Here is a 27700-nt window from a genome sequence, read left to right as displayed (position 1 = left end):
AAAAGACAGATTACCTGCTTTATAATGCAAGTCAAGAAGATCATTGTATGTAGTTTGAAAAGGAAGAAATCGGGTGATTAATGTTCTTTCAGTATTTTCATAAGGAACAAACAGAAGTTGTGACATGAATTCTTCTATCCAACATGCAAAGATATAACAAGGTACAATAACCCGGGAACACTTGAACTTTGTGGGTCGGCAGCTATGTAAACAACTTGTTTGAGTAGTGATTTAATAATTATGAAGGTATGATTTGTAGCAACCTGAGAAGTGTTATGCCATGTCCAGTTCCGCCTCATTTGTTCTCACCCACCACCTTCTTTTAAGAAGTCAGAATTGCAGGGAAAGGTCTTCATGACCTTTGAGTTTGGACTTCCTCACTGAGGGATCAAGGCAGCTTCCAAACCCGACGGGGTAGGTGTAGTTGTTTCTGTTGTTCTGTCTATGGCAAACACTCCTTCAGCTGCCTGATAACCCATCCGTAACGGTGATTCTCATAATCCATGTCTCAGCCTGTGTATGACAGGCCAGATATTGATTGCTGTAAGACCACGGAGAGGTCTCTGTAAACTGATGTAGGAAATAGTTGAAAAAGACACTTTTGAAAAGAAAACTTGTTTGCCAATGTGAAAGAATTTTTTTTAATGCAAGTACGCCATTGTTTTTATAAGACTATGCTGATGTTTGGGCTAACATAACTTCTGCCTACATCTGGCGTGGTCCTGTGTGCTCTGCCAAGATAATTATGCTACAAAAGAGAGAGCCATTCCAGTATTTTAAAGTGGAAGTGTGTCCTTATATGAAGAGTTTTAAGAATATTGGTAGTGGGGGATTTTTGTTTTGTTATCGTTTTGGTTTGGGGGGCTTTTTTTATAAGTTTGAAGATTGTATTCATACTGTGTGCTGATTTGGCATACACTGCACTATAGAAAATCTTGTTCTGTGTTTATTCCTGTGGCTGATATGGACAATATACAGGTGATATGAGTATATTCTTGACATGTTCCTTGCAAATGACAGCGTGAACACGAGCTGCTTCCGATTCACCAAGAACTGACAGCAGTGTGGGCGTTAGTGTTTTTACAGGTCAGATCAAGTTTCCAGGTAAGGGTGTGGGTCTTGAGACTTCCAGATGGGTAACACAGGCTTGGAGGTTTATGAGTGCTTCTCAGTAATAGGTCAGTCCATGTCATTAGCATCTCAGTTTGGGATTGCAGGAGTTTTCTAAGTCTGAACTGAATTTGAAAAGTATGAATCTCCACATTGTAAATATCTCCTCTAGAATCTTCTCAGGTCTCTTGTATTGGATAATGCAATCCACTCAGGAATTTTACATAGATCACCTAGATTATGCTGGTATAGTGCTTTTCCTTTCTCTTCTTCCATTATTCTGTCCAGTAGCACAAAATTTCTTGAGGGAAACTAATTGGTTTTTTTTCTTCTTAACCTGATCATTTGTATATTTAGGTTTTTTTAGCAGCGTGTTTATTGTTAAATAATTTGTACAGTAATGGTCATGTCATGATTATGCTTTGATTTTATGCTTTTTTTTCCTTTGCTTTTCTCTCTTGGTATTTGTTCTTGGCTCTGATTAAATAAACTAAAGCTTAAGGGACCTTTGACCATGTGGAAAATGATTTGGAAGTTTCTTTTTTTTCCCCAGTTATATTACAATCTATTTTCTCTGGTGGCATCCTTCTTTCAGCTTTCAGACAAGTTCTCCCCTGAGTTTCATAGTTGTAGTTACTATGGAGATGTGTCCATTCTTCCTCTTCTCCTCCCTTGCCCTCCTCCTTTCATAGGAGCTCCTGCAGCTGTTATTTATCTTTTCAATAAAGTACGTAGACTTTGTACAGACTTTGTTTCCATTAGCTCTTCTGTTGCAACATGTCGTTTGCCTGTAGTGCTTCCATTTTCGTGAAATCCTGTAGGTGTTTGTTTATATGGACGAAAAATTTAGGATATGAGCAGAGAATGAGGAGGTCCATAGTTAAAAGCGTCACTTCTGGAGCTATTATCTGATTTGATTTTTCTTCACAGTTGAAGAGATGTTCATTGAAGTCATAATTTTATAAAATTAATTAACTGGTAACATTTGGATGTATGTATGCTGAGTGTCAAGGACAGCTTTTGGAATTTATTTATTTTAAATGGCAGCTTTTAGAATTTAATATAAACATATTCTGGTGCAAGTTAAAATTTCTCGGGTGAAAAAATGAAAACTTGAGACAACACATCGTTAGCCTTTTAAGTTGGAGAGACTTTTCTTTGCACCTCATCATAATTTGATGGCTCTTTATATACAGCTTTATATGTTCCAGTTTAACAGAGAAATACAGGATGTTTGGGAAGTCAGCTATTCTGCAAGCAGATATTTTCCTTTGCATGTGTGCTGTTGTATTTCTAAACCTCTTCTCTTGGGGAAGTATCGCTTCACTTGGTGTCTGTGGTTTGATATCACTGCTTTGCTGAATGACGACTTAGATCTGAGATGGGCTCTCCAATCAAGAAGTTCTACCACAACTGCCTGTCTGAGCAGACATCCCACCTGGAAAGCCAGTGTAGCTGCATTGCTCTTTTGATGGATGTGTTTCTTATGGTAGCTGCATCTTCAGAAGTTTTTCCCCTCTTTCTCTGGAGTTATTACAGTGTTACACTGTCTTCCTTTGGCCTGCTGAGAGCTGTGCAGTCACCTGTGGCTTTGCACAACCAGGAGCCTACTGAGAAGACCCTCTGTTTTACAATTGCATAAATAACCTACCTTGGGCTGTTGGTCAGATCATGCAAATTCCTTTGCCTTCCATTGAGAGTGTTGGGTTGAAATTAGAGCCTGAAAGCCCACGAGTGATACATAATAAGAGGGCATGTCCTTCCCTTGAGCCCATTTGTGCTGGGTCTGGCACAGTTTGTCACCTGGTCAGGGCAAAGTTCAGTGGTTTTCCAAGGGCTCCGTGGGACAGTTATTGGACAGATTCCCTGGGCACCACAGGGAGCACAGCAGAGACGGCTCTGGGAAAAAAGATGAACAGGAGCAACATCAATCCCTCTGGGGGGTGGCTGAGTACCCTGATCAACTCAGCCCTCCAGGATAACATTGCTCTCAGTTTTATTCTAAGCAAGCAAGCAACATCATCTCCTTTAGCCATTCCTATTCCTCATGAGGCAAGGGAGAGACTCTGAAACCCTTTACTTTTTGTCCCCTGTACTCTTTTGTTATGCTTTAGATTATTTCTGGCCTGCCGACAGTTTGTTCTGCAAGTTGTCAAGCAAAGTGTGCATTTTAAAATAAATTACTTCAAAATTTTAATCAACTCTTTTTTTAGTAGGGAGTCTCGTGTTTTTCTTTTGCATATATCTCGTTTGCCGTTAAAGTAAGCAGCTGGGACTTCCTTGATTACTTCTATTTTTAGTGACATCTTCTTTACACCTGCACGTTGAAAATCATGAGGTTTTCTAACAGATTGAGAAATCTTTCAGCCTCCCTGATTCTTAGGTCAGAAGCCTGAAATCAAGATGGCCCTCTAATTGCAGTATCTTGGTGTGCATGGACTTCTTACGTTTGGCTTACACTAGAAAAATTGACTAGTATTGATTTTTCTTGAAAGCTAGTTCATCCCACCTGGTTAATTTGTAACAGAACAAGAAGACAAACTAAGTGTGGCACAGTTTCTGAAACTCTCACTTTTATGTCTCTAGGCCTGTGAAATTCTCTCATTACCTGAAAATTAAAGTATATATGTAATACCTAGGCAAATGTTACCATGCAAGCAAGGTTTGACTTTTACCCATTTTATTTCATTTCTATTATATAGAAATCCTGCTGTTAAATTCACTTTTGATGCTTGCATTATATGCCATCCCAGATTGAGAGTATTTAATTGCTACCAGTTTCCAGATGCACTGCAAAATAAACTTTAAAGGTGAATCAGATGAGAAATGGAAAAAGAAGGGAAATAGCTTTTGAGTAAAGGTCATATTCTTCTTATCAGAAGAATCAATTGAAGTAATTAAAAAAAAAAAAAGTTTGTTTTTTCCTTGAAGCTTTTGTTTGCAGGACCCTTCTGAAACATAAATTCAAACATCTGTTGTTCTTTGGGAAGTACAACCCATAGTATCTCTAAGTAGCCTAGGTACTGCGTAGCCTTGTGTTCAGATTCTTGTGTGGCCTTGCACTGTACTTAGTTTCTCTATGTCTCTGCCATCTTCAAGTTTATTTGGCAGAATTTCGAGCAGTTAAAGATTGGAGTAATAGTTGTGTATTGTTTTCAAGAGCAAAGTATAAGTAAATATATTATTTGTATCTGTTTTGAATATGTGTCTCTTTTGGGCTTTATTTATTGCTCTTCCTTTTTCTGATATTAAATTAACATAGATATTCATAAATAAGCAAAAATAATTTCTCTCCCTGAAGGAGGATTTTGAGAGTGCTTTATCAGCACAACTGCATTCAAATCCATTTTTAAATAACAAGAGTTAATACCTGCATCCACTGAAAGTGCTTATTTATTATTGATTTCAGTAGATTGGACATTTTCCTAAGATGTCTGCAGGCTGAAGAAAGCTGTAAATTAAGTGCCTGTGGTTTTGTCTGCACTTGGAGTAGCCCTTCAAAGAGTCTTGTTTATTTTCCTTTTCAATTATCATACTCTGTGTATGCCTGCTGGAGTTTTACACCACAGAACGAGCCATCAGAAAGCGATGCCGTGTACCCTCTGCCGTGTATTTCCCCAGGCCCTTACCTGGCTTGTGTCATCTTGCTGCCTCTGCTCAAGGTGGTCAGTGTGAAGTCTGAGAAATTGTTCATAAACTGGAAGGCTGCTGACCTGGGTTTCATTCTTGTTGGGTGCTTGCTTATTTCAGTGGCGGAGAGAGGCGTCCTCTTCACCCGCAGGACTGTTCCTTCGAAGCCTTTTTGCGCAGAGTCTGCGCTGGTGGTCCTGTGTTGCATCATTTGCCCCGAAACTGCTGTGCAGGGTTACCAATTCAGTGGATTCAGAGAATATGCCATTCATAGTAAAAATGGAATAATCTCTCCTTTACACTTTCTTCCAGTGTTACAGAGTAATTCACTGAAACTATCTCTATTTTATAACAAAATTACCCCATTGTATCCTAAGCCATCCTGTGTTCCTCTTATTTCAAGTCATAAAAACTTCTCATTATGGAACTTTACTCCAAATTATGGTCATTATTTTCAGCTTCTTAGCTGCATCTTCTTGAGCGCTGGTTCCCAACCCCTTGCTTTGAAACTGCTCAGTATCAGGAAGCTTCACTGCTTTAGCCTTTTGGTGTGGGTATGATTCCGTGGTGTTAGCTGCTGTCTGCAGTTCAAGGCTTCAGATTGGTTTGCTCTGCCAGCCTGGGGATGCAGCTGCATGCTAATTTCCCAGTTTGAACAAAACACTCACAGGTCACTACTGAAACTCTTGGTCTTCTTGATGCAGAGGGAGGAAGTTTCTGGGCTGGGATGGGTGAGAAAGGCAGGGTCTGGGTCTCTTGCTGTTTCTTGTTTCTTCTCAGCTCTGGGAGATGAAGTTTCTTTTCCTGAGATGGAGCTCTGATGTTAGAAATGCAGCTCTGTCACATCATTATTTCTGATTTTTAACATGAAAAAGGCAAGTTGAAAGGGAGTTCGTTACAACTTCTTGTTACTCTGTCTTCTAAAAGGAAGTGTAAATGTAATCTTCAAATACCATATCTTCATATAACGATTTTAAAGGCCCTGTGGCCTGAAGTAAAGTTTGACATGAGAACAGGCAATGGTATTTCAGTGTCTGGGCAGATTTCCAGACCCTGATACTATGTGCTTGTTCTGACCTATCCTTTTCTCTGGGTGTTCTTTTTCCCCAAGACTTCTCACTGCTTGGGGGACATGTCTTTTAGAGCTTGACATTCCCGTCTTAAAAAGCAAACTGATAAAAACTCTGTAAGTTGAGGCATGAGGGGACACACACATTCAGTAATATTTTTTTCCCGTTTCGAATAGAATACCCTATTGAGTTAGATGCCTTTCTTGGGGGGGAGAGGCGAGGGCAAAATTGTGGAGAGCAGTCTAGCAAGATATTTCGAGGAAGTAGATCAAGAAGGCAGGTGTTGAAGATGTAGGGCAGTGTTATTCATGATTCCAAATAAAATATAGGACTATAGGAAAATATTGCCTTCCTGGACACCCCACACACTCCCACCCAAGTTACTAATAAGGGTAGCAGAATCCTTTTTTGCTTTTCTTACTCAGGTTCATTTTTTTTAATGTAGTGTGAAGAATGCTTTGTTCTTCTGAGGTAACCTTTTCTGACAAATGGCTGGGTTTTGTATGAAAAGCATGGAACCCTTTAATCCTTAAAACAGAAATCCATTTTCTGTTTGTGCTGTTCTCTACTTCTTTAGTGATCATTAGTCAGTTCAGGATGCATGAATTAGTTGTTGACTTTTCTGCTTTGTTTCCTTCCTTGTTTGTTCCTTACTCTGCTGTTTCTTTGGACCATCCCAACCTTTTCTACTGAAGTGTTTTTCTGCTAGGTTTTATTCAACAAAATCTGCGTGGTTTCCCAATATGAGCTTTAATGAAAACAAATGTTTACGGCGTTTCCTGAGCATTAGGTGAGCCGCTATCTTTAATTACGAAAGGCTTGGAGATGGAGGAGGAAACCCACTTATTGGCAACAAAGGGCCCTAGAACTGTTTGTGCTTGGCTCATTCATCTCTCTGTGCTTCGCAGACAAGTGAGACTTTCTGAGCATTTGAATACAGTTTATTCTATCAATTAAAAAAGAACAAAACAAAACCTGTCTCTTACATTGCTTAAATACCTATTAAGCCCATGAACGGAATACTAATTGCAGTGGTTCTCTATAATGAGCTCTAAATTTCTGAGTCATGTCGGCCATGGAATCTCTTAACAAGGACGTGGAAAACCCCACCAAAAAAAAAACTAATGTCAGTCTCGGTTCCTTAATTATTTTGATGAGTATAGAAATGAAAAGCTCCAAAGCACTGTGTCACAGTGGTTATTTTCCAGATTGAATGTAACAGGGAGGATTTATGAAGGTTTTCAGCTCTGTTACTGGGGTGGATGAAACACAGAGCAAGAAGGTCTGAGCACTGGCAGTACTCAATGCCAGCAGCACACCTCATCAGCTGACAAGCCCTTGAAAGTTCTTAAGTGGGATGAGATACAAGATTAGATGGAGTTTTGTGTTTCTTTTCTTTTTGCCCTGCCCTCCCTCTGTATGAATGCCAGCACACATAAATCATGGTGTTCAGCTGGTGCAGAAAGCGGATGTCACAGTGCAGAGCAGTGCTCCACCAGCTCGATAGGAAGGCAGAAGTGATAGCCAGGGTGCATGTGTGAGAGTCCTTTACCTCTGATGGGTGTTGCTTTGACGTCCTGTGGATTTTAATTTGGCCATGCAGTGATGCTGGGCACTACCTGCATTTCAAAACATAGATGTTACTTGAATGTCATTTATTCTTCTTTTAATACACCTACAAGCAACTTGGTTCAGCTGCACAGTCCCTGTAGAAGAGGCTGCTGAGTGCACAGTAACAGCTTGTACACTCCCTGTGCATCACAGAAAGTGCTCTGCTCATTCCTCTGGAAAATGGTGTTATATAATGCAGCACGGTGCTTTGCCATGTCTGCTGGGGGACTGCTCCTCTGTTGAGAGGGTTGCATTGTCAAGCTGGGTGTTTTAAGGATAGAATTCAGCATTACTTAATGATATTTGAAATGTAACTTAATGCATTTATCACTGCTTCAAATTTTCTGGCCTCACACAATGAACATCCCACTGTGTGAGCTTCATTTTCTCCTTAGACTGTATTATTTGTGTTATTGGCAAGTGTGCTCATTTATACTAGGGAGAGAAAAATAAAGGCAGGGAACCTTGAGAAATGCCAGCTAATAAAAAATAAGACAGTTGTGTTTTCTAATAAACAATGAACATAGTAAAACTGGTGATGCTGCAGGCATCTTGTGTTATTGATGAAAACAAACTGCTTACTGACATCTGCAGCAACCAGCCCTTGAGTGGTGGCATCCCAGAGCCCCCCAGTGCAATGTGTTAGGCAGAATTGCTGGAATTCACGGTGTGAGACTTTGAGGTTTTGAAGGGGTTTGATTTGTTTGGTTTTCCCCCTCAGGCTTTATTTTTTCTTGCAGATTTATATTTCTTGCACAACAGGAAATATAAATAAGATAAGAAATAATATAAATAAGAATGAGGGAATAGCTACTCGTTTCTTGGAGATAGTGTGAAAAGCCATAGGTATTTCTTTCAGACAGCTGATTACTTTAGCCTTCTGAAGTCCCCATTGTTAACAGTTACAGTCCATCAGTACTTCTCTGGAATAGCATTTCACAAGCTGTAGACTCCTCACTGCTTCTCCTGAAGTATTCCCTGTCTCTGCTCCATCCCACCACCTGATACAGAAATGGCACATTTCCGCAGGTTGAGAGTGTCCTCTGCTTCATGACTGAATTCTCTTAAGTGCCACAGCGTCTGCATCAAGTTGCTCTTAGCATGAGGAAACTTGGGTTCAGCATATGTAGCTGCTGTAACCCTGCTGTATTATGAAGCTGATTAATTAAATTTTCCTATTTATACTGCTACTTGTATGGTACTTGTGGATCAAGAGGGCATGTCTCATCTCCTTCCCTCCGCCCCAGTCCCGAATTGTTTCTGAAATTCTGTAAATTGAGGTGCCATTGTTTTTATTCATCTTTCTTGTCTAGAAGCATGTAAGTTGATGGAGGGGAGAGTACAACCTTGCTCTGTAGTAGAATTCAAATTATTCATTTAAATAGTGATAAACCCTAACTTCTGACGTATCTTACTTTTCATGGCATCTGTCTAGATGGGGGAGGTTGATGTTCTGGGTCAGCTGTAGTTGTTCCAAAGACAGTGCCTTTTGAGCATGATTTTCTTCTGTTGAGAGAATGCAGTACATTAAAACCTTGCCCAAAAATACTTCTAGAGAATTCCCTCTTATCTGCTGAGAGAGGGGTGTAGAGGAAGAGCTGCACTGATTTGTTGCTTGTTCACTATGACCCAGGGAACTTCATGGCCACTGTGGTGGGGATTGACACCACAGATCACCTCTGCTGCATTTGGCTTGTAAAAGATGATAAAGCTTACTATCTTTCTTCCCCTTTCCTCCCCCCTCCCGCTTTCTGGTTTTCCCCCTAAAACCTCCTTTCTTCAGGGAAATGATTTTATGTAATAATTGGCTGCTAAATCCTTCTAAAGGAACTGCTCAGTAAAACTGAGTAGTCATTAATTTGACACTCCAGTGCTGAGTTAATGTGTGAGCTACAACAGCTGCTTTGCTTTGCATCTGCACTTTGAGGGTGTTGGCATCCCACTGGTTTCTTTTGGATTTAGAAAACCTTTCTTAAAGGGCTAAAGCCTGAAATGGTCTGAAACTCTTGAGTTCCCTCAGAACCATGTTTTGTAGGTATTACGGTCTTTGGCTTACCAGTTGTGGTAGCACAGGTTCTTAAATCTGGAGGAGTGTTTAGTTTTGATTTTTGATCGCTTTTAAATCTTTTCTTTCCCCTTGGGGAAGGGGAAAGGTATTTAAAATGCAGTTAATTATGTCAGTTTATTATCTCATTAAATTATGAAATACCTTCTGCTAAACTTACTTTACTAATCTAAAAATCAGCTATTCATATTTCTGATGTTTGTCTCCAGTCATGGCTTTTCACTGCAGATAATATACATACGTATCTGTATGTGTGTGTGCATGTATATGCTTGTATAAAGCATTGAATAAGTAAAACTTACCTATGTAGTTTTATTTTATTTGGCTTAAAGCATTGTTAACCGCATCAATCATGTCAGGCTGTCTAAGGTCACTCAGTGGCTATGAAGAGAGATACTGTTAGTGACCCAGTTATTTCTAGTGTAGCTTTCTGATCTTGCAGATTTATGTAACAATGATGCATTGAAGTGCTGAAACACTTTTGAAGCTCTCTGGCTCTGAGGAATCCCTTGTGGGTAGGGAGAGACCTCTTGTGAATGCACAAAAATACACATTAGCATGTTCGGCAAAATTCTTACTTGGATTTTGAACCCTGTATGAGACCAGGGATGTCTCTGCTGTGGTTTTAATACTTCCCCATATAGATTCAGAACGTGGAGTTGGAGTCATTACCTTTTTCAAAGTACAGAATTTGAATATTTGGAGAAGGAATTGCAGCTTAAATTTCTTCTAAAGGCAAAGTCTCCCTCTGTCTGCAGTAGGAAAACACCACAGAAAATAGCAGGCTGGGGGGTAGGTGGGCTGGAATCTGGTTAACTTTAAGAGGGATTTTGGATTTCCTGATCCAAAATCATCCAGGTCTTAGTGGTCATGCTTTGCAGAGATTTTTGGACTACTTACGTTAAGGTAAATTAAGATGCAGCTTTTAAATTAATGAAGTTAAACTGGCACAAGAGGCTGTATGGACAGGCTGTCTTTTTGATTTATCTGTCAACAAGACACTGGTTTAACCTACTCTTAACCCATAACAATCCACGTGGATTTGAACTGATTTAACAAAAATTAAATTGGGGCAGTCTTGTGTTGCCAGCAATGCCTCAGGAGAAACATCTCTAGTTCTGCCTTTTGGCATTGTCTTCCCATGGTAATGGTGTGATAAAAGTTGCATTTATTTTATTTGTTGACTTAATTCTCACCTTCAAGCTATTAAGATTTCCTTAGTGCTAAGGGCAGTCACTCACACTACCCGTTGTGGTTGCATTTGTTTGTTATTTTGAACAGTATCCTGAGCTACTGAACCCATATTTAATATAATTTTAAACCAAGAAAATACTCAAGGGGCTTGTGAAATCCTACACATATTTGTTTACCTGTGGCTCAGTGGTTGGCTGTGAATGAAAAGGATTGTGTGTTTTTTCAGATTTCTGCAGTTTTCTAATCAGGCATGTTGTGGCTGGATTGCCGTTCTCTCTCCTTAGTCATCTGGTCCTCAGAGGATTTCCATTTTATTTTTGCATGACTTCCACTTTTCCTTAACGTACCAACAGCTCTTTGCATCCCTTCATGATATTTTACTTTCTGTATTGCTCCTGACCTTATTGCCCTGCTTTCTCTTGCCGCCCAAGCATTCTTACCAATTTCACTTCTTCTGTTCTTAGTGGAATTTTGCATGGTGTTCTCACCAATTACCTTTTAGGTGCCCAGCCTTTGGAGAACTATGTGAACTGGTGTCGAGTTCATCAGATGTTCACTAGCCATCCCAGCTGAAGTAATTGCTAATTTCTTGCCTCCCCTGTGTGGGAGCGCTCTTGCCACGAACTTTTATACGGCCACGTGGCAAACTGACCTCAGGTCCTCATCTGATGCAAGCGGTCGTGGGTGTGCACGTAGCATTTTTCATAGGATTTTATTCCTTCTGCCTGCCCTCTTTTAGTCGGTGTCTAATTTCAGTCCGGAAAAATGATAGAAATGTGATTTGTCTGAGGACTGCCGGTAAATCAGTTACCAAATATTGCCTCAACGAAAGTGAGGAGGAAGGAAGGTGGCGGGAAGCATCCCAGGATTTGGGGATTTTTCAGACAGATCTCCCGTGCCTAGTTGTTGCTCCGGTGATTTATCGCTGTCAGCGACCGCACCTCAGGGACGCTTCCAGAGGAGCACAGTGCCAGGCGGTGGACTTTGCCCGTGGGGCACCTAGAAAGTGCTCACTGCACTTCGATGCGGAGTCATCGTCAGTGTAGACTGCATCTGGGATGCCACCATCTCCTTCCTGTTTTGAATGTTTGTAAGCTGGGGCTTTGCTTGTGGTGATACAGGGAAAAGTAGTGAGTGATCTGCTCATGGAGGCAGAAGTGATGGAAATCAGACCTTTTCATTACTTCAGAAAAAACTTAAAAAACCCCTGAGGTTATCAAGTGAAAAAGCCCACCCAAATTTGTCTTCCTTGCTTGTCTTGGTGGAAACTAGGCTCCTTGTTGCAAAAGGGTTGACAGTGAAAGGGACCACACTGGCATTGCTGCCAGGCACATTTTCTGTTAAAATTTTACGGTTCAGTAACTAATGTGTTTCTCAGTCAGCTTAGGGTGATCTTAATACGAGCTGCTAGTGGAAACGGCAGTCCTGTTCTTCCCTCTAGTGTGTTCATGGCACCTCTTTTGTGCCAGCACCAGCACTTCTGTGCTTATGAAACCCAACCTGAAAAAGTAAAAAACCCGGCCTATAAATTAATTTTCAGCTAGACTGACTTTCTCAGCCAGCTGATTATAGGGTCTCCGGAGCTCTAGTGCTGGCATAAGCAGGAACGTGTGGCTAGAGGTGAAGGGAAGAACATATACCACACCTTTTTTCTGAAGCAACGTCTCTGAGATCAGTTTAAACCAAACTGAACCCACTCATGCAGGGTGGGAGGATGCAGGTGAGGCAATGCTGCAGTTGCTGCTTCAGAAAGGTGTGGTCCCATTCCCTTTGTCCCCCCTTACCCCTTGGACTGTGCCCTCCCGTTACTTCCTGGTCAGAGTGCACAGTGGGATGCAGAACCAGAATGAACATGACTTTCTCCTTGCACTGTCAGCAAGCTCTTAGGTTATCTGAGTTGTGTCATCAAATATCAGGTGGCCCGCTGCTCACGTACAACTGTGTATCCTAAAAGTAAAATTAAGGAGGGTGTTAGGGAAGAAGCACTGATAAATCTCACTCTCCTGTGAACAAAGTCTTCTCAGAGGGACTGTATTTTTTCACTTCCTGGACAGATGTGTGGTGTGTACGCACAACTAATATGTGTCTGTGAGGGTTTTTAACTACGATTTCCTGGTACTGAAATGAGCTCGATATGCACCGTATCTTTTTACTGGAGTCTCCAGGGGCAGGGGAATGTGACCCACGTGACGGGAAGCAAGATAGTATTGAATACTTACTACTGCAGGTAAAGAAAGAGAGTCTGCAGGGAAGGCTATAGATTGTGATGGCACAGGAATTGTTACCATAGTTTCCATTCATATCATTAGTTCCCAACTACTTTTTCTGGCATTCAGGAGGAACAGAAAGACAGCATGCTCTGGCAGTCCAGCCAGCCCCCTCTCATAGGATTTAGCATCCATGTAAAGAAGAGGTTTGAGGTGAATGGCCCCTTTCCTTTTCAGGCCAGTTTGACTGGTAGCAGGATGTGGCATGGCTTGAAAGAAGGCATGAACAGAGTTACTGGGACAATTGACTGCATCTGCCTGATTGACTTGCAAGAATGGGCTGTTTGACTCCTGGGGAGGAAGCCTGGAGAGGGTCATGGTTTTCTTCCAAGAGAAACTCAATGTAAAAAAAAAAAAAAAATTACAATGATGAAGGAAAAGAGACCAAAAAGTAGAGAACAACACCTGCTAAAGTTTGTCTTTTATCTTCAGAGTTATATAAGAATAGCATAGGTTTAACATAAAGGAATTCAGTATTATATAGGAATAGTATAGGATTTACATAATGGAATATACTGATTTTTATTTTATTTTCTTCCCCTGATAGCTCACTTGCATGTTTCCATTTAGTAATCCTTTTGGCAGGACCCATGAGTGTGACTGATAGGTGTTCTATGCAAAAGTGACCACTTTGCTGTTTATCAGAGTAAAGTTTGTGCAGCAGATACAGAATGTCTTGTCTCTCTCTCTCTCTCTCTCTCTCTCTCTTTCTCTCTTTTTTTCCCCCTTGCTGTGCGTCTAAACGTTGTAGTTTTTACAAGAGAAACATTGAGTTCCTGGTAATAGCCAGATGGTAGCGGAGCCTTCTAAAGGCTGTCCCGTGGGAAGTGCAGATACATGGTTTCAGGTGTGGTTAAATTGGAAGAGGCAACCTCTGCAAGAGGTTAAAAATGCCCACAACCTACTGACTTTTATCACTTCCTGCCAGTAGATGGAAAATTTTATTCAAGTGTTAGGGATTAATGCAGGGTTTAATTGAACAGGAAGTTTCTCAGCCATTCAGATGATGGCTAGACTGATCCATACACTGTTATTTCTGACATTTCTGCCAGAAGTAATCTGTGGCTTTCTGGCTAGGGCAAGTTGCTTCTAGGGCGAAGGTGAACGATTGCTAAAGTTGAGGTGCATGTGTTTTTCTGAGACTGGAAAACAAGAATGAAATGGTCTGTAAAACATTTTTTTAAAAAAAGCAGAATTGCAGAGAAAAGGCTGCTCAAAGGGAAAAGAGAATTTTCCTTCAGTCGCATGGCTTTGATCTTGCATCCTCTTGAGTTTTAGCAGCTGGTCAAATTACTAGGGAGGGAAGTTGCTGATATGTTTGGTATTATTTGGTGTATCATAGGGAACAAAGAGCAGCTCTGAATTGATCAGTGACCAGGGGTTTGGGTAGTGCCCAGGCATCTCATGAGTAAGGAAGTGGGAAGCGCAGTTGTCTGAACCGTGCTGGTTTTGTTTAGTGCCTCCTGCTTGGGAACTGGGAAGTGAACAGGTTTTGCAGATGTCCCTCAGATGTCTGAGAACACTGAAAATAATAATAGAAGAATATTGAAGCTGCACAGTGTGTTGTGCTAGTAGTAGTTTTGGCCTCTCTGTAATTAAATAGGGGGCAATGCTCAAGTTTTCTCAAAATGAGCAGGTTCTAACACTCTATAAGCTGTCTTCCATAGGGTGAGAAATATTTTTATAGGTGTCAGAAATGCTTTTGAAAAATCCCAGCCTGGGTAAGGTAACCAAGTTAACAAAGTTGCCTTCAATTCCACACAGACAACAGCATGGTGTTGCAGAGAAGTGAAGCGGGAGACCATTTTATGCCCCTAGGCTTTCCACACTTTGGCTTTACCTGAATATCAGAAAGCTTGTGAGGGTTGCTTCATTCTTCCAGTTTCAGTGAGTGCTGGCAGCAGGACCTTGACAGGTTCCTTAGGTGGAGACGGTGCAAGTGAGCTGGAATTCCATCCTCGTTCCAGTGAGGAAGGTGTGTATTAGTATGGAGTTCAGCCTTGTTTACTTCCAGCACAAGGGACAGGGTTTAATGCGAAAAAATAACTTTGTTCTTGTGGTTTTCTTCTTGAAGAGAAGTTCGTAGACATAGTATGCACTCAGACATCTGGTAGTGATTATTAAAAACCAAGCAAATATAAATGAGTTCCTTTTTTTTTGCTGCTGTGGTTTTGCATTTTAACTTTCTAGCACATGGTGATGCTTTCCTCTGTGCAGCGCCGCAGCATAAAATGGCAGACCTGGCCTAAAGTTACTCCTTGGTGATGTTCATGCTTTCTGGTATGGCATGGTGGTTTTGGCTCAAGCTGAAAAGTAGGAATCTTGGTCGCATTGCTAGAACAGAGGGGCAGCCCTCATTTCTGGATGCGGGAACCGGAAACCCTAGTTTCCATTTGTCAAGTGCTTCTGTAGGTGGCTGTGCTCAGCTGTGCTTTGTAGGCAGCTTGCAGAGCGCTCTGGTGAAGAGAACCAAGTAGCAGCCTGACATGTGAAATGCTGCAGAAGAGGAGTGCCTCCAGAACATGGATGCAGGAGCAGAAGTAAGCTGTGCACAGGTGGGAGTGTGGGGAGGAGTCAGACGTTGTTGTAGCTTTTATGGTACAGCTGGAAGTCAGTGCTCATCAGCTGGTGCTTGGTACTGCTTCTCACCAGTGCGGTGACTCCCACCACAGCTTAGTCCCAAAGAGTCAAGTGTCATAAGCTAGGGTGCAATCTCTGTAGCATGCATAGCCCAAAGAACAGCAGGAAAAGAGATGTATCCAGAATATAGCCCCCTCCAAAATGGACTTCTGGAATACATTCCTGTTTCTCATTCCTTCTGAATGAGGCTGTTTTTGCGTTACTATGCACCTTTGTAGCTTCTGTGGGCATATTTGAGATGGCTCAGCTGAGTGCTGTTGGTGGTGGTGTTGAGGGTGTCAGCAATAACCAGGACCTTAGGAGGAGCGTTTGTAGGACTTACAGTCTGCAGCATTGTTGTTAGATTAATTTCCATGTAGAATGATGAATTTGAAGGCATAGCCTGAGTGGCTTTATGCAGTGTGCAATATGGTACAGTGTAGACGCAGCTGGAGTACAACTTGGAGCAGTCAAAGGTTGAAGTACCAGTGCTTATGTTCTTTGACTAGAAATCAAGCTACTCCAGAATGAGAATTTTTAAGAACTGTTGCAGGACAAAGGAAGGGTGGCACCACCTGTCTCCAGTATTCAGAAGGATCTCTTCTGCCATCTATTGCCATGTACAGCTCACCACATGTCTATATGAAGAAAAAATGTTGTCCAATCTCAGGTGTTACAGCCCTGGAGAAAGTACATTTAAAAGAATCATTGTTTTTCTGATTGTCCAGATCCCACACTTACAGAGGAATAAAGCTTTGGTCCTGTTTTTACAGACGAATCTGTAGGACAGTTGCTGTAGTGTGATCTCATGACAAAGGCTATAAGAAAACTGCTTCTTGGGAGCTTCATTCAGCTGCCATATCATTTAGTCACACTCCCACTGCTGCTTCTCTCTGGACAGCAGCTAATAAACCCTCCTGTACTTGCTGCAACCACTGGCACGTGGGACGGGTGGAAGGGTTTGTATATTTGATGGTCATTAATGTATTTCAATCAGACTTTCTCCAGCTGCTAGAGTCTGAGCTTGAAGTATGCCATTGTTGAGATATTTGAAGATGGATGTGTGGTTTTGTAATTGTGTTGTGCTGGAGTTGCACCTTGGTAACTCAGAGTTAGGTTTTGGTTTAAGCACAATGGGAGGTTGTGACCCTGCCTGCAGAGCTGCAGTGATGCAAACCGTGTGCGATAAGCATGGTTCGACTGCTCTTGCATCAAGTCCAGTTAAAACCAGTTGCAGCAGTAAGGTGAGAAAGGCTGCAGTTTTGACTAATTATGTGTTGGGGTTTTTGGATCATTTCTTGTTCCTCTTTGCTTCCCTGTATCCTGAAGGCCATGAATGGCACTCAAGTTCACACTGGGAAATCCCACTGCTTCATAAGAGGAGTGTCAGAATTCCCTGACCACTGTGGATGTTTCAGGGCAGAACCCCAGGGTATTTAGTACCCAGTGTGATTTAGCCCTCTCAAGGTCATCTAGGCCACTGAAGCATCTGCACTTACTGGATCCACAGGTGAAACCTGAATGCAGTGTTAGTTTTCTACAACTTCTTCTATAAGCTGTCTAGTAGGGGCCTCAGTCTAGCAGGCAAGCTCTCCGTACCTGTGTCATTGTGATTGCTTATATAGGCAATGTGGAGTATGTACAAGGCTCATTTATGGTGGCTGGAGTTGTCCAGTTCCTCCTAACACAGTTAAAGTGGTGCGGAATGGTGGCAGTGTCTTGCGACTTCTAAGGACTCCCACTCCACCCAACGCTATCTGTGGGTTGTTCAAACAGCCAGCTGTTTCACTTGGTAGGTGTAAGTGTCTCTGCTAAACTGCGTGACGTGAGGTGGGTTTGGAGACTGCAAGTACCTTCTTGCAATCAGTGAGCATTGCCAGGAAAAACAGGCGGTTCCAGAATTAATGATAATTGGACCAGTTTTCAGTGAAAAAGTTTGTGTCTAGCTGTACTTTGAACTTGTCGTGAAGCATATGGGTTAGCTCAATTATTGTTCATTAAATGCCATTCCCAAACACCTTTCTATTGTTAACAAGGGAGGAGGTTCTCAGAATCCAACCGTTTCCCATTTAAAAAAAACGTACACACACAAAAATATCTCAAAGGAAAATGTGCATGCATTCACTGTGGCTAAAGTTTTAGAGCAAGAAGTGTTTTTTACGGAAACATGCCCTGTTAGGCTCAACAATCAAGGGCTGAATGGGCCTAATATTGTGCTTTCATTGGGTCACTTGAAAATTTAAGCCTGGTTTAAAATTGTGTTGTTAATTTAGGCTCGGTTTTGATTTACTGGCCCACAGAAAGTAAAAAAGATTGAGTGAATAAAGGTCTTAGTAAAAACTGCTTCTGAAAACTGTTGCATTCAGCCTTTCTGGAATGTTTAATTTACTGTAAAGTACCCCAGATCCTTTTAATCACATGACAGGACTAAGAATTATACCCTTACCTGGTAGTACAGGTCTAGGTTGTGTCTTGGATTACATTGTCCTGCAAATTACTTTGAAGGAGCCATATCTGAGAGTGACCCCATGCTTTGCACCAGTTACCTGCACTTGATAGCTGCATGGATGGGAGCAACTAGGTCTCTTAACTTCTACTCCCTTCCAGGTACAAACACGTGTGGGGACACAGATGCTGATTCAACCTCCGTTTCCACTACTGCAGACTTGCTGGCAGTAGTGACAGAGCCGTGTGCTATCAAATGGGCAACAGATACCACTGATGGGGCAAAAAATACTATCCCAGTAGCTTTGGGGTGTGTGGGAGAGGAGATGCAGTTCAAGGGACTCCTTTGCACGCCTTCTTTCATGCTGTTGGTGTGGTGGCGTTGATTGACCTGACAGTGTAGCTTGGGGCACGGTGGCAGAGGTGTGTGAGTACGGAGAGAAACACTGCCTGGTGCCACCAGAGCGAAGACATGCACTCAGGTGTGCTCCAGGGACAGCGAACAAGATCTCGTGTTCTGAGGGGAATTTTTTCCCACACCATTTTTTTAATTATCCAAATGTTAACCCTCACAGTTTGAAGAAAAAAGAATATGTTTCATGTAAGTTTTGACATTATTGATGTAGAGAACTTGTTGAAGTTTGGAGCCCTGTTCACATGAACTGATGGTCTTCTGGGAGGTTGCTGTTGGGAGGGAATGTCTTAGACTTACTCTGAGAATTGAAAGGGTAAAATGTAGCTTAGCCATGCTTCCTGCTGGCACATGTGATACTGATAAAGATTTCCTTCTTGTCCTGCGAAGAATGGTACCTCCAGCAACAAGTTTTGTATGCTCATCTTGGGCTTGCCTAGAAGTGCCTGTAATATGGTCGACTTTGAGGTGGAAATTACACACTTGATAATCATCTGATTTCCAGCAGACACCTGGCTATTAAAGCCTAAATTACTTTTTAATTTTATTTTTAAATGAGGGCAGAACATTTTTGCAGCCTGTGACATTCAGATAAGTTTACCTTACTGAACAAAGCTGCACACATGAGTGAATTTTTCTGTACAGATGCGCTGTGTTGCCAGACCAAGTGCAGTTACACAATTTACATACTTGGTTTATCACCTCAAATGAGACCAAAAGATGGTGCACATCAGGCCTCATCAAGATCAGGGGTACAGAGCTAAGCAAACCTCAGAGATAAGTATTTCACCATGCCAGCAAAATGTCATAGCAATGAAGTAAATAACACAAGGTACTCAGCAGAGGGGAAGCTATAATGATGTTAGCATGGAGTGGTCAGAAGAAAATCTGTGTGAGATGGAGTGCCCAGCCATGCCAGAGCCTTCCCTTAATTCTTAAGTGAAAAGCACATTGCAGTGAGAAGGAAGATGGGAATTAGTCACAAAAATGTACCACTCAAGCAGCTGCTTCAGCTATGGTTCCTGTAGTATTTGGAAACCTAACTCCTTGTCCTGCTGTTATCAAGCAAAAGGATATATCAGGCTACAGAAAAGCAGGAAAAGTAAAAGCAAAAGTGGAGTTCAAGGAGTAAATGAGAGGTAACGAGACTGAACAGCAAGGGCATATGGTAGCACAGACTAAGCAGGAAGTTTGGTGGAAACCTGCAGATTGCTGGAGATTAGAGAACTGTTCGCAGAAGATTGTTTTGCAAATTGTTTCCCAGTTGAGATGCTTAGGTACGAGAGTAGCCATGAAAACCCAGAATTTTCAATCGATGAATATGCATGCAAATATATTACAAATCTGATTGTGCATATTTAGTTTTGTGTATGTTTTTTAGTACTTAATGCTTTGTTTTCACTTAGGAGTTATGAAGTAATAAACTGAAAAGAACCAGATTTTGTACGGATGTACAACAAAATCTCACATACTGATAGTTTAATACTTGATTTGTGGCTGGCACAATATGCACTGTTATCTAGAATATTAATATTTACTAAATTTAGCACAGACTGCTACTACTAGCCTGAACTTTGCTTTGCAAAGAACACTGCCTTTGTGTATTAAGGGTTTTTTTTCCCCTAAATGTGAACTTTTTTGCAAGCAAAAGGAATGGTGCTAGGATGTGCTATTTTAAAAGACATTCTGAAGCACTTTTAGTTAACACAAACTGTAGTGTTTCAATTACAAAGAATGCAATTTGCTTAAAATATTCAACTAAAAAGAAATTTTACTCTGAAAAAGCTTGAAAAAGTGTATTTTGTGCCAGGAGAGAAATGTGTTGTAGCCTAGTCTGACTTTTTGCAATCAGGATATTTTTGTTGTAGAGTTTTAGTCCCTGGCTGAAATTTACTTTCTTAGACCTAAACAGTCAGTTCTGTAGAAGAGAAGCATACCCAAAGGAGGTGAGACTTCCTCAGGCTGAGGCTTTTTTGAACTTTGTGTCATAGGTATGTGTTTTAAGTCTCTCAAAAGAAGTAGAAGGAAAATAACATTCTGTTGAGAGAAGGTGGTTTACTGTTTATTTTTAAATAGTCTAGATATTTCTGGCTGTGTGTTGGGTGTTTGCATGATGTTTAGATGTGGGATTATTTTAAGTTCTTTCCTCATCCTCTTCCATCTTGCGAAGTTTTTTCTGTTTGCGTATTTATAAGCCTTACATAGTGTGTACCCTTTCAATGAGGATAAAGTGAGCAATTTATTTTGAGGACGGAAATAGGATTTTTTTTGTTCTTTCTGCGGCTCATGCCAATCTGTCTGTTGTTGCCAAATGCACGCTAAATAGGTCATTCCAGCAGAAATCCTTGCATTAAGAAGCAAAGAGCAAAGCCGTGGTGGTGGTGTTATGCATTTAAACAATCATGGATTCATTTAGGTTGGAAAAAACCTTTAAGATCGTTGACTCCAACCATTAACCCAGCACTGCCAAGTCCACCCTTGTCCTTAAGTGCCGCATCCATGTGTCTTTTTAAATGCCTCCAGGGATGGTGACTCAATCACTTCTCTGGGCAGACTATTCCAAGGCTTTGCAACCTTTTCTGTGAAGAAACTTTTCCTAATAACCAATCTAAACATCCCCTGGCACAACTTGAGACCTTTACCTCTGGTCCTGTCACCTGTTATGTGGGAGAAGAGACTGACCCCCACTTGGCTACACCTTCCTTTCATGTGGTTGTGGAGAGCAATGAGATTTCCCCTGAGCCTCCTTTTCTCCAGACTATACACTCCCAGCTCTCTCCCTCACTTCTCCTAGGGCTTGTGCTCCTGATCCTTCACCAGCTCCGTTTCCATCTCTACCGCCTCAATCTCTTACTTGTAGTGAGTGGTCCAAAAGTGAACGTAGGATTCCAGGTGTGGCACCACCAGTGCTGTGTACAGAGGGACGATCACTGCCCTGGTCCTGCTGGCTACACTGCTTCTCTCTAAATTTTAGATAGGCACCATTGTAGATGCGCACACGGTGTCTTTCTGAGCACTTTTTTATCACTTCTGTTCTTCCTTGTTTAGAAGTGGTGTGTAAGTACAGCTTGCTCTGCTTCCTGTGATGTAACTGTAATTAAGAAGGAGGGTACAATTCTTCCCTGGCAGCAGCTTCACACTTAGATTGGATTAAGCGTAATGTGAAACCATACCTGAAATAATTGGCTTTATGCTGCTAGAGGTTTTCATGAGGACATACAAGTTTATTAAGGTGCATACATGCCTTCAAAAGGAAACAGCTTTAGTTGTTGCCACTGTTTTGAAATATGTGTGAGGGTTTTTTTGCTGGCCCACCTTTGAAACTGGTCATGTTTGCATAAATCTGAAGCAAGGGCTACTTAAGAAGGTGTCTTTTGCTTCCTAATCTTGATTCCTCATCCCTGTATGCTGTAGTTATGGAATAGTTTATTTCTTGCTCGCAGCTCACTTTGTATGCACTCTCAGACACTGAAGTAGAAGCCTGTGGAGCATATACATATCCATACAAGGAGCAGTAGTTATTTCAGAAACCTAATGGCTGCTGCAGTCATAAAAGAGTGTTTTCATTTACTAGCGTTCTTAAATTGAATCAGTGATATTTACACCCTGTAACTGCTCATGGCTTTAATAAAAGATGGATATTTCATAAGGGGGCCTGGTTTTACGGCACTGGTGAGGTCGAACTGAGCAGATGGAAGGACAGTTTCAACTCTGGTTTGAGAGGAGAAGCATCTTGGACACATCTGACCGTATAGCTGCAAGTCTCCACAGCCTCCTTGGGGAAGCAGCAAAAGTTCATGGTTTTAAGTGGAGAGAACACCTGGAATTTTCTCTGTCCTTGCTGAAATCAAGGGCCCCATGGATAGTGAAGAGCCTGTGATGCTGCCAGGCCAGGCTCTGTGCCCGCATGGGAATTTCTTTGTCCCAGAACAGATCACTAGCAGACAGTGTGCTTTCAAAGACAGAACCAAAAGTACTTTTGGTTCCTTAATTCATGTCACATCTATGCCAAACTTGCAGGTCATTCCTCTAATCCTGTTCTGGTGCTCAGGGGGCTGATAACAGCGAGAGTGCAAACCAGCATGGATAGTCCTGGCTGCAAAGGGTTAATTTTGAACCATATAACAGGCTTTAACTTTTACTTTGTGGGGTGGTACTCCTCCTTGCTTATCACTGATCACATGAGATTTGAGCAGGTACAGAGATGCAGAGAGTGGGTGGGCTAATGTTTGTAACAGCCTGGCTGGTGAAGCACATCAATGGGAAAAAATTGCTGTGCAGAAAGCCGGGATGCTCGCTAACCTTTATAGTCCGTTTTTTGCCGAAAGAGCATATGTTTTGTGCAGAACAGAAGCCAACACAAAGCATTTTTCTCTGGCTGCGTGTATGGTTTTGGTGATAGAAATGTAGTTGCTTGAAATTAAAATCCCATTCACCCTGCACGGGAGTCCCCAGTCTGCTTGAAGAGATGGGGCTTTGCAAAGCAATCTGAGTAATTTTTTGGAGCTGCGAGTAGATCTTCATTCTGGAAAGATAATTGTTCATAGCTATGAGGAAATATATGTGTTAAATAGTCTCTTAGTTCCAGTTCACAAATTATAAGCACCATGATAAAAAAATTGTAAACACCAGGTTATTTTTGCCATGGAGGAGATTAAAAAAAGCTGTAGGAATGGCTGGTGTGTTTTGTTGTTTGGGGTGGTGGGGGTTGGATAGTGAGGACAAGGACAATTTTATGCAGTAGGTTAGGGAGAAAACTGCTGAATGTTAGTTTTGCTCTCTGTTGTCATTAGGCAACACGTATTCATACAAACATTACTGGGATTTTCAATTTTTTTTTTTTAACTATCTTTGCGACAAGATTGCAGAAGTTTAAAATACGGTAACAAAATTCTTGTTACCCAAATATTTTAGGTTAACACCTGTGAAAAACAGGAAGTTTGGCAATTATGTGTTTCATCCCTACTGAATGATAACTGTGCTTTCCTTAAGTCACAACAGTCGAGGCTGCCATGGAGTGACAAGACCTGGGCTTCCCTTCAGTATTATTTAATATGTTTCATTTTGACATTATGTAAATACTCTGCTAATAGGGAATAAAATGACATAAAATTGCATCGTTTCTCAACAAGGTTTTAAGTTCTTTCTGTAGCTTCTCTTCTTTTTTGAAGCTGTAATAAAGATCATGATTAGAATCCCAGTTGCTTAAGTGAGAAATTAACATGTTCTTATATGCTAAGCTGAGCCAGGTTCCCAGCGAGACTCCCTCCGGGTGTCTGTCCTGCTCCTGCCCCAAAATGCTTTCCCTAATACCAATTTACATTCTAGACATATTAAAGAAAATCATATTCATTGCTACCTAGCAGTTAATCAGAGCCTTCAGATAGGCTTGAAATCATTTGCAGCCAACTGCCAGAACCACCTGCAGCCGTTCATTTCCTGTCGCCCTACCCAGGCATGCTTTAAAACTAATCAGGGAGTGTCGGTCCTCTGCCCAATACCAGGACTGAACAAATTCATTCCATGCGTGTCCTTCAGTCTTACAAATTTATCCCAAATCTTGCTTAACACCACTGCTGGCCTCCTTGCTTGCTCTCTTCTGGGCTGTGGCCAAGGAAACAAAAAATCTGAAGGTTTTGACCTGATGTTTTCCCTGTCAAAAATAACTTTTCCTAAAGTTTTTATTTTTTTAGAACTGGGCACAAACACACACATATATATATATATATACCTTATCTATTAATATATATTTTACTATGAAAATAAGATTCTAGCAGATTGGAATAAATTAATGCCTTAATGGGGCTAAAATAGACCTAATTTGTAATTTAATTAAAAACAGAAAGCAATGAGCACTAACACTTTAAAAAAAAAAAAAAAAAAAAAAAAAAAAAAGGCATTTTTGTGGTGCAAAATACAGATTTAATTTCCAAACTAGTGAATGGTAGACTATAATTGTATCATGTGCAGGAAGACACTCAGAACATATGAAATAGTAGTCACAGATTTTGCAGTCAAGATGTTCCCTTTCTGGTTTTCCAAATTGTAGCGGAAGACACCAAAGGATAAAACAAACAAAATACTGTCTTCATTGACCCAGCTAGGGATTTGGTATTGGTGGGATATGGATTCAGATCTATCTCTCTCTCTCCTAAATGGTGAATTTTTATGATTTTTCACGTCCAGCAAGTTCTGCCTAATGTGTTTCTGATGTTCTCTTGTTTCCACAGGCCAAGGCTGCAAGCACAAAGGAAGTTTGCTCAGTCCCAGCCAAACAGTCCCAGCACAACTCCAATAAAGATAGTGGAGCCGTTGTTACCCCCTCCTGCCACTCAGATTTCTGACCTCTCCAAAAGGAAGCCCAAGACAGAAGATTTTCTCACTTTCCTCTGTCTTCGAGGTAGGTGTCTGGCAGCAGCGCTGGGGCACAGTCTCATTCACAGAAGGAGCTGTAGCACTGCACAGCAAGCAGCAGCCAGACAAATACACTGGAGCTGCACTTGAAGGTATTGTGTGCATTTCAGCTCTCAGTAATTTGACTGTATCTGCAGCAGGAGCATTCGAGTTCATGGTTCTAAAGATCATAAAATGAGGCTGGTAATAGTGCAAAAAGAAATTTCTTTTTATGCTTGGCTCTCTTGTTACCCTGAGTGGGTTTTTGTCTAGCTCTCTTAAGTCCTCCCCATCCTCCTTTGTTTTGTCTGACTATAAACTGAAGAAGTGCTTAACTTGCTTGAGTACTTGTTCCTGCAAGAGAAAATCTGCTTGGAAATTCCCCTTCTCTACCTACTCACTGTCCTTTATTGTTCAATCTGAGTGAGGCTTTTCATCTGACAGTGGGTGGAGGGGTTGCCACTGTTCTTGTCTCAGGAGCTGGATTGTTCCTGTGGCCATAATTAAAACAGGTGAGCTCCTCCTCTCAGCAATCCAAGTACAAATGAGGCATCTGAAATTGTGGAGTGAAATGTTCGAATTACCTCACAGTAACAGGTGCTTGAGCCTGGCTGGAGCTGTGTGGTGTGTCAGGGATCCGTGGGCTGTGTGTCTGCAAGCCTGCACTGCACGTCAGACTTGGGGGGCCTGAACATGAGGTGCAGTTCACTGCTTGGATTAAGCTAGAAAAGGAGTTATTACTCGAGTGGTCATTTTTCTTAAGACTTTCCATGGCCCTGTGTCCCGAGTCATGTACTGAGGATAGCATCTTCCAGTTTAATCCCCCAGTTATCCTGTTATCTCTTGCTGTATGTTTCTCTGTTGGTGCGTCCCTTGTCTCATTAGTTAGCTCTAAGTGCTGGAATCCTCTGTGCTGGGATGATGCCTCTGGCTTTGTTTTGTCCCATCACCTGCTGAAAGGGTTTGCATTTGTTACTTGTTGCTTGTCTGCAAAAGTCTTACCCAGTGGATTCAGTCCTTCAGAGCTTGCATTTGAGTTCCCCTTTCTCAGGTCTCTGTTGTGTCTGTGGACAGCAGTGATCAACACCATCCATAGCTTCCCGCTGAGACTTTCTCACCTTAATGCAGTGTGGTTTGATTTCTTTTTTCTTTTCTTATGTAAGACTTTAGGCTAGTGGGACCTTCAGACTGGTTGCTAATTTATCCACCTTATTTCACATCCAGTATAGAGCCTCCGTCCTGTTGGGACTTCTGGTAAAATGGGTGGGTGGAGGGGATAGAGGAGGGTGATTTGCTAGCTTTTGTGCTTGTTTAAAGGATGGAGAGGAGCAGAATCTAATGGAGTTTAAAGTGGCATTATGGTCCTTTGAAATTTAATCTGTGGAGATGTATTTCTAATTTCGTGTGCTGTGAGGTTATCCAGTCTGTTGGCAGCATGTCACTGCTGTGATCTGGGCCAACTGCCACAGTTGTTGGTGGGAAGAGTCAGGTGGGGCTTGTGCGTGTGTGTGAGCACACATGGCTGCATTCACACACTTGTTTCCACTGCTTGCTAACTAAGCATGTGTTATTTATAGCTTTAAAGGCACTTGCACTTCGAGAAAGGCAACCCGTGTGGGAGTGTCACTTATCTCCACTTTTATTTCCTACTCTCTTAGCTCTCTCTTAGTGTTCTGGTTTAACAGTGCAAATGGGAAACACAGGTACTTTTGTCCTATTCCAGTGCTTCATGTTGTTAAGGTTTTTATTATTTTTTTTTTAATTTAAATCAATGGCTGTTTAGCTCTTGCACCTGTAATTTTCTCCTTTGTTATTCATCTGTGGCATAATTGATGTTTTGTACTGTCAATTAAGAACTTGTAATTCATTCCCAATTTCTTCAGTAGGCAGGAGTACTCGAACATTTCTGACAACACATGTGTTCAGACAGCAAGATCACAATTAAAATTACGTTAAAAGCCACGAGGGAAAGTCTGCTCTGAGTGCCACACATGGCATGTTCTTGGTCTGCTTGAACAGTCTGAAGAAAAGCAGAAATCGAAAGCTGTCAGCTTTGTGTTTCAGCACCCCAACAAGCTTATTACTCTATTACCCCTGTATAAAACATAAAAAGAGGCAGGAGAATCTGCTACCTGAATGCTTCTCTGTGGAGGAGCAGGAGGGTGCTGCGGCTTGGAGAGAGGAGTGAGTTGTTCAGACTTGTTACTAGCATGGTTCTGGCTTCTGTGCCTGAACTGCTGTGTCCTTCAAGAGGTCCTGCCTGGCTGCCTGAAGTTGTATCCATTTGATCTCTGGGAATGTTTAGCTCCAGGTAGTTGTCTCTTTTGATGTGCCCATTTCAAAACAAGGATGGAAGCTGGTTGTTATTATGCTGGTCAGGAGTTCATGTAGCGGTGTGCTGGTACATCCAGCTCCAGAAAGGTCCCACAAGTGACTTTTCAGGGCATTGGTAGGTTTAGTTTGGTGCTACTCTTCTGGTGGTGCCTAGTGGGCTTGGAAAGCAAAGAGCCAGCACTTACTAAGACCCTGCACAGGGAAAACTTGAGATTTTTTTTGGATGGTGTTATTCTGATTTGAAACCTCCATGCCATTATTTATTGAAGTGTTGAGGGTTTCGGAATTGTTTGTGTGGTGGGACATGTTGTTCTGACTTCTGTCCAGCTGAATGTGTCCAGCCTTGGCTCTTTGTGCTTTCACCATGAAATACAACATGCAATTGCATGGAAAAAAGAGTATGCTTACAGGGTTGAAGTTCAGCACTTCAAAAATCATAAGTGTAGTAGTGATAAGATCCAGGACAGTAAATCCCCATGTTTGTTTAATTTAAAAAAAAAAAAAAAAAAAAAAAAAAAAAAAAAAAAAAAAAAAAAAAAAAAAATCATTT

At 41.5% G+C, this 27700-nt stretch overlaps 1 protein-coding gene across 4 annotated transcripts in view; it reads left to right on the top strand.

Annotated features, from left to right (window-relative positions):
- Positions 1–27700, top strand: part of JARID2 (jumonji and AT-rich interaction domain containing 2) — a 210759-nt gene that overhangs the window by 127674 nt on the left and 55385 nt on the right. For all 4 annotated transcript variants that reach the window (XM_040079569.1, XM_058422368.1, XM_040079561.2 and 1 more), the window contains exon 4: positions 24654–24823. Coding sequence is in view for 2 of the 4 variants with exons in the window: in XM_058422368.1 (XP_058278351.1) it covers positions 24654–24823 (170 nt within the window). In the remaining 2 variants the exon portion in view is untranslated. The remainder of the gene's footprint in view (positions 1–24653; positions 24824–27700) is intronic.

This window comes from Hirundo rustica, chromosome 1, assembly GCF_015227805.2.
Source record: "Hirundo rustica isolate bHirRus1 chromosome 1, bHirRus1.pri.v3, whole genome shotgun sequence".
NCBI classification, from domain to species: Eukaryota; Metazoa; Chordata; class Aves; order Passeriformes; family Hirundinidae; genus Hirundo; species Hirundo rustica.
The sequence above is the reverse complement of the archived record's forward strand: the minus strand, read 5'-3'. Positions and strand labels throughout refer to the sequence as shown.